Below are 13,544 nucleotides of genomic sequence, written 5' to 3' on the forward strand. Positions count from 1 at the left end.
TGATATAAACTCTTCTTTGCCTGACTCTGGAGCCTGTGCTGTCAGTCACCACACTCTTCCTGTCCAACCTATTCTCCGTACAGCAGCCACAGTGTTGTTTTAAAATCCATTTTAAATCAGATCATCCCTCTGCTTAAGGTAATGGCTTTCCATTGTTCTCACGATAACAAACTGCTTATCAAACTGATTCTCTCATCAAACTGCTTATCGTGGCCCATGGAAGCTCTGCCCACTCTACTCTCACTCTGCTTTTTTTGCCAACCCAGGTTCCTTTATTCTTTGCTACCTGCGGGATATTGCACTGATGACCCTAGAAGTCTTTACCTTCAGCTCGTTCCCCAGTTCTAGGCACGATTGCCTCATTATCCTTTCAGATAGTAGGTTTCCATAAGCACCCTACCTAAAGCACCCTCCTAGTTACTACCTTCCTGGCTCGGTCTTAAAGTCCTGTAAAGCTTCTTCCATCAGGATCTTTGGTTATCTTGGCCTTTTGTTCATGCATCTGTTGCCTGTCTGTGACCACTCCCCGCCCCCAAGCCCTGCCATTCTAATGTAACCTGTCCAATGTCATGGACCTCCTCTGCCTTACTGATGTATTACCCAACTCTTTGAATGGTGCTTGGCATATAATAGGTAATAAAAAAATTGTTGATTAGTTGAATAAGGAGAGTCTTATGGTACATACTTGATCTAAGAAGAAATTCCATAAAGGAAAAGGAAGAAATACACTAAGGTGTTCTAAATTCCAGAAGGTCAGAGAATGTAAGTTTGTGAATCACAATTATAAATAATACATTTAGATAATTTTGTCTTGTTAAATTAGATGTAACTCAAGAGTGCTCTTTTCACTCATTCCTGGATAATAGACATAGCATGCATGGTATCTTCCAGTTGAAAATTCTTGGTACCAGGTGAAAAAGCCTGAGAAAGCTCCACCAATGAAATGATACTTATTTATTCAACACGTATTCTTGAGTGTCTTTATGTCAGACATTTTCCTAGGCGCTTGAGATACAAAAGTGAAGGAAAAATGATCTGACTCTATGGAACTTACATTCTAATGAAAGGAGATGGGCAATCAACATAAATGAATGCATTGTATAGCATGTTAGAAGGTGTTGAATGCTCAGGAGTGGGGAAGAGATGCTGTTGATGGAACACTTACTTAAGTGTGTTAAGGACCTTGTAAGTTTTCCGTATGCATATTTTTGTATTTTTCACAAAAGTGCTGTGAGTTAGGCACAACTATTTTACTCATTTAACTTAACCCAGGATTCACACACAGCTAGTAAGTGTTAGGGCTACAAATTGGAAACCAAGTAAATTCATATTATGGATATACATGCACCCACATTATTGAAATTAAATTAATTTAATTCATTAATTAAAACAAATTGTCAAAATACAAATTGTCCAAATTGATTGGACCTATTTAATATCCAAATTTCTTGCTTACTTGGGTTAGTATAATATTTGAAAGCCTTGCTCCTTACCTGACTTACACTGGAAAGTCAGATAAGAAAAACTGCTTAGAGAAAGAATAGAAATCATATTTAAAAGGAAAATTTCATGTGATTTTTGTTATTACTTTATTCTATATGCCTCAGAAGTTCTTACTTGGCTTTTTATTTACTTTTTATTCCCCATGATAAATGTTTTGTACCTTTGTAATAACAAGACAGTTTCAAATATATCTGTTCTGTGTCTTAGATTTCTTTTTTATAATCTCTTTGTTGAATTATAACTCTTTACATGCTTACAGTTTCCGTGGTTCCTTTTCTTACATTCACTAATCAATCAAATTAATTTGAGAATTAATGTTATTACATGATAAAACAAGTGGACATATTCAAATGGTTAAGTAATGGACGAATGTACCTGGAGAGTATGCTGAGTGGAATAGGCAGTCTGAGAAAGACAACTACTGTGTGATTTCACCTATATGTGGAATCTAATGAACCGAGTAAAGTAACGAAATAGAAATAGACTCATAGATACAGAGAATAGATTGACAGCTGTTAGAGGGGAGGGCGTTATGGGGTTAGGTGAAAAAGATGAAGGGATTGAGCAAAGACAAAAGAAAACTCATAAACACAGACAACAGTATGGTTATCACCAGAGCAACAGGGGTGGGAGGAAGTAAAAGAGGGTAAAGGGCAGATAAATGGTGATAGAAGGAGACTTGACTTTGGGTGGTAAACACGCAAGACAGCATACAGATGATATATTACAAAATCGTATGTCTGAAAACTATATAATTTCATTACCAGTGTCACCCCAATAAATTCAATACATTTTTTAAAAGAAATGTGATGTAATGTTGAAATTGTGAGTGAGCAGTCCACATGGTGTCTGAGGGGTGTTGAAAATGATTTCCTTCAAATATTTGAAATAGCCTGTGCTTCTTTTACTTTAAAATATCTGTCCTAAGAGTTTGCTTCCGTGACCCCAAAGCATCTTGCTACGATTTGAAGATCACTGGCTTAGCAAGTTAGTGGAGAATTTATAATTTTAATAACAATACTTGTTGCTAATATGGTGCAATGGCTCTCTCATACACCAGCAGTGTGGAAATGAATTGGCAAATCCTCTTCTGAGGCAGCAGTATAACAGTGGGGATCAAGAACATTAGAATTGCTTGTCCGGGGGGTTCATACAATAAAAGAGACCTCTAATTCAGACAAAGTGTAACTTATGGGTACTAAAACCAGAAAATAATTGTCATTTGCACATTTCAGTGTTCATCTTTCTTCAGACTAATTTATAACTCTGTAAGCAACTACCAAATAAAATCAGACATCAAGTTCCCATTTTTCATTATATGTATATAAAGTGACTGCATTTAATTTGTTAAAGGAAAAAGAATGCGATATTATGCATAATACTGTTGCTGATTTTGTGTGATGACAAATAATTATATTTTCTGTATATAGATGTGTTTGCATGGTTCTATATGTGTAAACGTATACATCTCTATAAAGAATGAAACATTTACCATGTGTGTTAGTTCTATTGTAATTTGCTCCACAGGTTTCACTGAGATAACTCTTGAAGTAACATACTCCAAGAAACTCTAAGTGAACAAAACTTGGTCGTACTATTTGTCTTTATAACTCCCAATGAATTGACAGTAATCATCACTACTTGAACTTTCTTTATGGTGCATAAAGAATGATCCATTGCTACCAATGGATCATTGGTTAACATTCTCTAACATTTGGTTTGTTTATCCTTTTGGGTATGTATATGGGATTCTTAGGAGTATAGAAAGGGACAGGCCTTTTTTTATTTTTAACTCCTTCTAGTGATAGATGGAGATAATCTCAGTAAATACTAGCAATTTTTTAATTGAATAGTTTTCGAGATTGTCAAATTTTCTTTACTGAATCTTCAAATACAATTAATTGCCCAGGTTAGTAATCTGTATCTGTAGCTCTGACAGATTTATACTGAATGTCCTTTTTTGTAAGGCACAAGGGTAAGATTTCTATGAGGTACCATATGTCAAGGAAGAGACTGTACGTTAACTTTTGAGAGAGTTGGGCCCTGTTATCTTCTGTGTCTTAGAATCCTTAGATTATGTATTCTTAGAATTATATTTTTAAGAAACTTTATTTCACTTACATGAATTGCATTGGTATTTAAGCTTATCAAGTTAGTGTGACTTTCTTTGTATTCAGTCCAACTAAAAATATAGCTTTTGCATCCAATCATGATGAAATATTTGGGATCAGATAATCTTGCTGCCTTGAACAATTAGAATACCAGACAATGTACATTAAATGACATTTAGACATTTAGCAATAGCAACTGCAGGACTGTGACCCCTGAGAGAAGACAACAAAGGCAGTGAGTTCTACTATTACCCCAGCTTACTTCTGGGAGGCAATTTCCAGGCTGCAGCTGAGGACCAGCAAACCCAAACGGAGCAGACAGTCTTGGTGAACTGAGGAGTCCAGGGAGACCTACATGCTTAGAGGGTGGAAGGCAAAGGATCAGAGCGGAAGAAGCTGTGCTGGAAAAGCTCTGGAGTTCTGGAGGGCACCCCTTAAATCTTGCACAAAATAGTTTGTACTTACGGGTCTGAGGAAACTGCCCAGGGGAAAAAGTCTCCAGAAAGCACCAACTCAAACAATGCCTAGAGCTTATTAGGGGCTGGGAATTGTTAATTATCACGAGCCAGTGTGGAAAGATTTTGTAATATGCAGGGCATTGAGTGAAGTCTTTAGAAGGTTATTATCTTAGCGCTGGGGCTGAACTAGCCTTTCTGTCAAAGCATGCTCTGTATCTACCTTAAAGCAGAAAAGCAGTATCAAAAGGATAAGTTGATTGTAAGAAACGTAACAGCAGAACCCAAAAATACACTTTAAAAAAATTTAGAACCCATTTATACAAAGTTTACAATATCCAACATACCACTAAAAATTAATAAATATGCAAAGAGGATAGAAAATATTACCTATAATCAGTAGAAAAATCAATCTGTAGAAACAGACCCAGAAATAACCAAGTGCTAGAAATAGGAGACATGAATGATAAAACAACTGTTTTAATATACTCCATGTATTTAAAAATATAAAGGAAAACATGAGCATAAGAATAAAGTTGTACTTGGATGGAAATGTATAGCATTAAGTGCTTATATAGAAAAATAAAATGGTCTCAACCTAATTAACAAAGCTTCTTTGGTAAGAAATTACAAAAGGAGAGCAAATTAAGTCTAGAGTATGTAAAGGAAATAATATAACTAAGGCAGAGATCAATGAAAGAGAAGACAGAAAAATAATAGAGAAAACCCAATAAAATCAAAGGCTGATTCTGTGAAAAGATCAATAAAATGGATAGACTTCTGGCCAAGATCAATCAGTACTAAGAGAGAACGCTCAGTTTACCAACATCAGACATGGACATTACTAAAACTATAGTGACATTAAAACAGGATGTCGCTAAAACAGGGCATCACTAAAACTATAACCACTGGAAATACAACACAGAAATATTATGAACAAATTTATGTCAATAGATTTAAGCAGACAAAATTAATAAATTCACTAGAATGTGGAAGTCATTGAGGCTCACTAAAAAAGAAATACTCTGAATAACCTTATATTTATCACAGGAATTGAAGTTATAGTAAAAATACCTTCCTAGAAAGAAATAATTTAAGGAAACATTTAAGTAACAAGTTTTTCTAGAGAATAGAAGTGGGAAGAAATGCATCCTAATGAATTATGAGTTCAGCATTACCCTGATACTAAAACAAAAACATTATAATAAAAAAAAACAACACAGCAGTATCCTTCATGAACATAGATGCAAAAATTCTTAACAAAATTTTAGCAAGTAGAATTCAGAAATAATATGAAAAAACAATAGTGTATCATGGCCAAGAAGGGTTTATCTCAAGAATTCAGTTGATTAAATAGTGGAAAAAATCAATCTGTAATTCTGCAGATTAACAGACTAAAAAAGGAAAACTATATAATTCTTTTTGTAAATGCTAAAAAAGCATTTGATGTAATTTGGCATTTATTTATGATAAAAATTTGCAGCAATAAAAAAGAACTTCTATGACATGATAATGGCCACCCTTGGAAAAGTAATACTAATAATAAATGAATGAAAATGTACCCTTAAAAGTAGAAACAAGACAAGATGGCTCTCCCCACTTATATTCAGTGTCATACTGGGAGTCTTGTCAATGGAGCATGGAAACAGAATGAAACAAAAGACAAATTGGAAAAGGAAAAGGAAAATTGTATTGCATTTTAGTTCATATGGCTATCTATATAGAAAATACCAAGGAATCAGCCAAAAAAATAAAACTTAATGAGTGATTTTATTAAGATTGCAAGATTCAAGGTCAGTATGAAGAAAGCAAGTGTATTTCTGTATGATAGCAATGGACCATTGAAAACTGGAATTCAGAAAGCAATAGCATTTATTATTGCATACAAAAGATATGAAATACATTAAGATGTATCTAATACTATGTACAACACTTAGAGATAAATTGAAATTATTATATTCAAGAAAAATTATAAAATATTACTGAAATTAAAAATTTAAATAAATGGTAGGACAATAACATGACATGGTTTAAACAATTCAGTACTGTTAAGATGTTCTTGTAAACTTTAGCCTATCAGTTCAGTGCAATCCAGATCAAAATTCTAGCAGATTTTCTTTTATAGAAATCGATAAAGTGATTCCAAATTTTTCTTTGGAAATACAAAAGACCTAAAATAGCAAAAAAAAATTTGAAAACAAGTGAAAAGTTGGATAACTTACACTACTTACAAAGACTAACTCTATTAGTAAGACCTCCTCTTTGGGTTTAAGGACACACATAGAGATTAATGGAATGGAATAGAGAGTCCAGAAATATATGCACAAATACATGGTCAATGCTTTTCAACAAAAGTACTGAAATAATTTAAGGAAACAAGAATACTTTCTGTAAAAGGAGCTAAAGCAATCCAATACCCACATTTTTTAAAAAGAATGGTATAGGCTTTACCTTAAACCACATACAAAAACTAAGTTGAAGTGAATTAGAGACTTACATGTAAGAGCTAATACATACAACTTCTAGAAGAAAACAAAGGGGATAATGATTCTCACATTTGTTTAGTCAAAGATTCCTTGCATAGAAGACGTACACACACACACACACAAAAAAAAAACAACCACAAAGCACAGATGGAACTGTTGATAAATTGGAGTTATTCAAAATTGAAAACTGAATTCTTCAACAGGAACTCAAAAATAAAAAAGCAAGACACATCTATAGAGAGAGAGGGGAGGGAATTTCAGGGGGAGTAAGGGAAGGATTTAGAGGAACATATATAAAGGATACATGGACAACAACTGAGAAGGGTGGAAATGGGAGGGAGGGGGGAACATGGGGGTGGGATGGGAGGGGAGTAATAGACAGAAAACTGTACTTGAAAAGTAATTAAATAAAAAAATTGGGAAAAATTTCTAAAAAAAAAAGACACATCTATAGAAAATATTTGCAAAGCATATACCTCATGAAAGACTTCATCTGGAATAACAAAAACTCTTTCAGCACAATAATAAAATTAGAGATAACACATTAAAAAATAGCAAGAGGTTTGAACAGCTAATTCACCAAAGAAAATAATGTGAATGGCAAAAGATGAGTCTCCTGAGACATTAGAAAAACACTAGACACTGTGAAATACCACTGCATACCTACTAGAATGGGTACAATAGTAAAAATGCTGACAATGCCATGTTCACATGGATGTGGAACAGCTGTTAACTTTGATAAACTTGGTGCCGTGGAAATGCACAGTGATCCATTTTGGAAAACAGGCAGTTTCTTATAAAGCTAATCAAGTCCCTACCACATGAACCAGCAATTCCACTTCTAGGTATTTACCGAAGAGAAATGAAAACAAAGGCTTGCTTGCAAATGTTTGTAGAAGCTGTATTTCTAATAGCCATAACCTAGAGACATCTCAAACGAATAAACACACTGATATATTCAGATAATGAAATGGAATCACTTATATGCACTCAGCAGTAAAATGCTGTCAACTACCAATACATGTAACAACATGGGTGAATCTCAGAATCACTATGCTGAGAGAAAAAAGCCAGATGCAAAAGACTACACAGTACATGATTCAGTGCATATAAAATCCTTAAAAAGGCAAAACTGTCATTACAGAAGCAGATCAGTGGTTGCCATGGAGTGACTGTGGGGAAGAGAGTTGTTGCAAAAGAGCAAGAGAGAACTTTTTAGGGGATATAGATGTTCTATATTTTCGTTGTGGTGGTGGTTACAAACTATACACTTTTAAACTCCTTGAAAATACACTCAAAGTGGGTGGATTTTATTTTATGTAAATTATACCTCAATAAAGCCAATTTTGAAATGGTTATGTTGAATTTTAGATTTCAGAGGAATATGCATGAGGCAATACTTAGAAAGTATTTGGAAGTATGAAATTCAAGTGCAGTCATTCAGCAACTACCTATCGAGCATCTTGTGTGTTTGATGACTGCTGTATGCACTGTCAATTCAAAACTGGGCAAAACATGACCTCTGTCCCTGCAACAGTGCTCGGTGTTTGGATTTGGGCAATAAATGAACACCAGATGGATAACTACAATGCAGTTGTCATGGGTATCACACGTGTGAACAGAGCACTGTTAAAGCACAGAGGAGAGAGCTGTGTGCTCACTGAGGTCATTTACAAAAAGGTCTAAATGACAAGTCGGAGCTCACACATATGGGCAATTTTCTAGGCATAATTTGGATGTTTCATAGAAATGAGGGCTTGATCTAGAGGGAAAAGAGACTACTGTACTGAGAACAGAATCTGGATGTACATATGTGTTCGCCACAAAGTAAGAGGTAGAGAAGACAGCGAGGAGGACATAGCACCTGATTCCAGACACTACATCAGAGATTCAGGACCCATGAAAGCTTGATAATAACCAAGAAATAAGAAAGACTCAGGATTGATTAAAGTCCACTGTGTATAGTGGTTCAGAGACAACAGATGACTTTTTTAAATGTTTCAGTAATATCAGAATGAAGTTATTTCAAATAGTGAGAAGGTATAATAATTGATAAAAGTAAAAGTAGCAAAATATGTGTCCTCTTCAGTGAATATATAGGTGGTACATTTTAACTCGTAAGTTTGTAAGTATTATACAGATAAACTCATCACATAGAGAGAGTAAATGTAACCCACATTTTCATGTACATGATTTTGAAGAAATGTCGAAGAAATGGCAGGAAACAGTCTTACGGAGACAGTAGAGCCATTAGATTTGGCAGGGATTGTTAATGATGTTTGAAAATGATTTTCTAAAGACTGGTAAGGGCATGATCTAGACTTTGAAGGAGCGAAGGATGTGAGAGCAAACGGAAAGAGACAATGGCAGTTCCCAGAACCTCTGACACACTGCCTCTCCTCCACTCCGCCCCTGAGTCCCATGACCTGACTAACCTCTACTTTTCCTTCGGCTATCAGTCGAAACGTTCCTCCCTCAGGAAGACCTTCCTGTTCAGCCTTCTCCAGCTAAATTAGGTTCCCCACATTATCCCAGCACAGCAGTCATTGGCTTTGCAGAAGCTACCACACTTTGCCAAACAAATATTTGTTCATTGCCTGTCTTCCTCAGCCGACTGTCAGTTGCATGAGAATAGGTACCATGAGATTTGTTCTCCATTTGACAATCCAGCTTCATCACAGTATTGGTACATAGTAGGCTCTTTATCGGTCTGTATTAAGTGAGGAGGAATAGGTGGAGCATTTCCAGAGCAAATTTCTTGGAGGTAGTTACATGATGTCAAAGTCCAACATGTCACCAGTGCATGGATTGCTGAAGTGGGTTTTGATAAAGAATTAGGAAACTTGGGGTTACACTTTTAGAAAATGTTACTCCAATTCCTTGGACTCACTGAGAACAAGGATGGGACGATGAGGAAGGAGTGATGTTTTGAAGCAGATGACAAAGATGGGGAAAGGGAAGTGAAGCAAATGGGTAGATTTCAAAAATGAAGGGAGTAAAAAAAAAAAGAGTCTTGAAAGCAGTAAAACATATACTGTCTTTTTCTCCTTGTCAAGTGAATTGAGAGTTTATAAAGGGTTGTGAGCCAAGGGGAATAAAGGGGAACTACATTTAAATAAGTTGAGAAGGTGTCAAGTTTGCTTATATAAATTAGGGGAAGAAAGTGTAGAAGGTTATGTTTACAGTAAAACAGGTTTCATAGGACACAATGTGACAGGAATAATAGAGGAAGATGATTAAACTAGTTTATAGTTGGCAATTAATGTCAGTGCATATGCTTTGTAAGTATTAATTGTTCAATAGACTTGTTCAGTGCAAATTCCTTACTTGAGAAACAACACTAAAGAACTCAAAATTGGGTGGTGGTTATAGGGAATACTGGCTTTTTCTTCTATGTAGCCTCTTATCATGGAATATAAATATATGTAAATATGTTTGCACTAAACGTTTCTGACTGGAAGTATTTGCTTGTATTTTTCGATGCTCTTACACAGTGCTACACATTCTTCACAATATACACAGCTGCCCGGTTTCGACTTCTCGGAAATCCTTGGTTCTGAATAATAGAAGTTACTTTGCCTAGTATTTTTAGAAATGAGTAATCATGCCTTAGAAGCCTTTGTTTAAGATAATTTACCAAAAAAAACTATAATAATGAAACAACTTGTTTTAGTTCATGTGAACCTCAAATATAAACGAAAGGTTTTGTTTTAAAACAAAAATCAGTATGGGAAATGTTTATGTATCTGTGAAGACCTTGCCTTGTTACAGTATTTCAGTCCCACTTGCACCCGGTGTCAGAGCATGGAAGGTGACTGGTCAGGAATGCCACACTTAGCCGTGAAAAGGAGTCGGCCATTTGTCCTCTGGGCGGAGCACAGTGATGCCTCTGGGAGTCGAGCGAGAGCCACTCATGGGGTTCGCTCTGTGCTCCACCACCGAGGGCTTCGGCCCAGACAACCTGGTGTCACATGTTTCTCCTACTATTCAAAACCAGGAGTCAGAGTGCTCTGTGACAGCCTTGTGAATAGCTACACATTGAAACATGTGTCTTTCCATAACTGTTTTTTTCCTTCTTAATCAATTTTGTAAACTTTTTTTTTCTTTTTAATGTCATCATGACAGTATTGCACCAGGTATACTGAGATGTGTCTTTCTGGCTATTAGGAAAAAAATTATTTTCTGAGTGTGAAATATGTTGGAAAATACCATGATCATTGTATAACTAAATATACTAGGGCTTCAGTGGTTATTGTTAATAATCCTGACTCAAAGCACCCAGGAGCTTAGTTCTTGGTAATAGAAGAACAGGGCTCATGTGGGAGAACACACTTTGCTGCGAAGTTTTGCATGTGTGAATAGTTATTACCAAGGCGGAAAAAAAAAAGAGAAACTCTGCTTTTATCTGTACTTTTTCTCATCACTTGAATTCCTTTTAGTCTTCTTGGTACCCATGAATAATTTTTTCATTAAACAATGACATTTCAAGTTGTCGCATTTTGGTTTCCTTCAGTGTGATTCTCTGTCCTTAACACCACCTCCCCGCCCCGAAAAAATAAGTAAAAAATAATTCTCATCATGTATCTAGCTGAGAGAACCGTGTTAAGAGTAGCTGGTAGTGGTAAGAGTCAGATAATTTGAAGACTGATCATCTAGAATACAGTCAGAGCATGAGTTGGATTCAGTGTTTCCCCTGTCACCAAAGGTACTGTCTGCCTTATCGTCTTTCTGTCTTTCAGCCTTGGTAGAGATTTATTGTCTAAATGGGAGTGTGGAGGAGGAAGAGATTTAGGTCTGAAAAGCACATAAATGCTTCCTCCAGACTGTCAGAAGCTAGCTGTTCGTGTTGCGCTGGATGAGACTGGCCACACACTAATCCTGAATTCTCTCCTCAGTGGGGAAACCTCACAAGTGCAACTACTGTGGGCGAAGCTACAAGCAGCGCAGTTCGCTGGAGGAGCACAAGGAGCGCTGCCACAACTATCTCCAGAACGTCGGCGTGGAGGCCGCGGGGCCGGTCATGAGTCACCATGGTGGGTAGAAACGGCCTTCGCCATCTCCGTCCTCCTCTCTACCGCTCTTGTCATTTTTGATGGGGTAAATAGTTCTGTCTACCCTTCAGCGTGGAGATAGAATCTTACTTTGTTTAATGCAGTTTTAGACCACATTAACTTTGCATGGGATTACTTCCCTGAGCATTTGAAATGAGTTGAGCTTTGGGACACTTTGCAAAAAAACTGTACTGAGTTTTTGTGATAATCACAAATTATTTCTCCTAAGATGTAGTGGCAGAAACATAATGATAGCAGGCACCCTTGAGTACACTATGCAAAGGTACTATGTATTCTTCCCAACAATTAGAGGCAGTTCCACGTAAGTCTCCAGGTTTCCTAACAGATTTGACTAGTTATTTGTGCCTTTGTGTTTCTCTTAGGTGAGTGATCAGTGATGTAATTGGAATTTTCTCCAGTCTGTCTTGTGATTTATCTTGGAAATTACTCATTTTGCTTTTTATAAGTGTAGGACACAAACTAGGTCAAAATTAGGCACCACTTCCTTCCACAAAAATCAAAACCCAAGCAAAACACCCTGATCTCCACAACACACAGTAGCAGGCAGAAAGACAATCTGTAAGATTTATCGGTTAACAATTCTCTTCACTGATAAATTAATGTTAGTAAATCAGCCTCACAAAGAAAGTTACTAATTTCAGTTATTTATGTTTGAAGCTGTCTCGACTTGTCTTATCCTACAAATTATATGTTTTTTTAAATTTTATTCATACAAATACATATAAAAATCCTAACTTATTGTTAAAAGTATAGATATCTATTGAGTGGTTTATAGAGAGATCTAAGATTATTTGTGGGGCTTTTATTTGGTTTATATAGTGTCTACTGTGGAACTGTGTTTATTAGCAGCTAATGATTAGATGTTGTTGAGAATTCCTCTTAATTAAAATATTTTGTTATTGTGAATAGTTGAAGCATTTCTTTGTATTGAGGGTACACAATCAGATTTAATTCCATTTATCATTGTGAGTCTATTTGTTTATATTATTATGAACTAAAAATTATAAAAACCTTTCTGTTTTAAGTCTTAGTAAATTTGGTATTGTCAGTTTGTGTTACCTGGGCTTATGAGGGTAGCACAGGTTTCATAGCATAGAGGTCAAAGTGGTGAGCCTGGGAGTTCAGCAAACCTGGTCTAGCTGTGCAGCGTCTGAGTGTGTTACTCATAGGCTTGGTATGATAATGAAATGTTATTAGGTGTGCAATAAACACCCAATAAATAGTTCTTTGTACTGTTACATTTCTGGGCATTAAATATTAAGAAGTTGTAAACGTTCCATCCCCTTTACAGTTATGCTACTTCCTGGCATTAATTTAGGCATTGGAGGTTTCATTTGCCTACGAAGCACACTAATTTTGTTTAAATAGTTGGTTTTAGAGGTGGCTTGAGGCAGGGTAGCTGAGAGAGGCCTGGGGACATGCCCAAGATTTCCAAACACAACTATGGCACTGCTACTTTTTCCATATAATGATCTCTTATTGCAGTTTTACATTTGATTGGATTATTGGTTCTATTCATTCCTTTTTCTATCCATATAGGGAAATAGGTGTACATAAATAATTATAGTCAACATTTAACTATCTCTTGGCAGACTAACCAGTTATAGATTGAGTGCTGACAAGCAATTCAAACAGGTGTGTTTTGGGAGAGGAAAGTACTTTCTTCTAAAGTGCTGCAGCCTCAGCATCAACCCCATTTTCAGCTTGCTTAGCTCTTCCCAGCAAAGGCCCTTTACAGGTGGCTCTGCAATTGGACTAGTGAGGAGAGAATGGGGAAAGTGGGAGAGACACTCAGCTCCTGGGGAGAGCCTGGGCGAAACCAAGGAGGCAGGGGGGTGAGTTTCCATATCATTTAGAGACCCACATATTTGTTCCTCAGTATTGGATATTGATTTAACCACCCAAGGTTATATTAAT

General features: G+C 36.2%; 1 protein-coding gene across 16 annotated transcripts in view; it reads left to right on the plus strand.

The window, feature by feature from the left end:
* IKZF2 (IKAROS family zinc finger 2) overlaps positions 1-13,544 on the plus strand; it is a 145,993-nt gene that overhangs the window by 113,299 nt on the left and 19,150 nt on the right. For all 16 annotated transcript variants that reach the window (XM_037042005.1, XM_037042011.1, XM_037042014.1 and 13 more), the window contains one exon: positions 11,451-11,588. In XM_037042005.1, coding sequence (XP_036897900.1) covers positions 11,451-11,588 — 138 coding nt within the window. The remainder of the gene's footprint in view (positions 1-11,450; positions 11,589-13,544) is intronic.

Source organism: Sturnira hondurensis, unplaced genomic scaffold (genome assembly GCF_014824575.4).
Source record: "Sturnira hondurensis isolate 20B ecotype Veracruz unplaced genomic scaffold, ASM1482457v3 Scaffold0003681, whole genome shotgun sequence".
NCBI classification, from domain to species: domain Eukaryota; kingdom Metazoa; phylum Chordata; class Mammalia; order Chiroptera; family Phyllostomidae; genus Sturnira; species Sturnira hondurensis.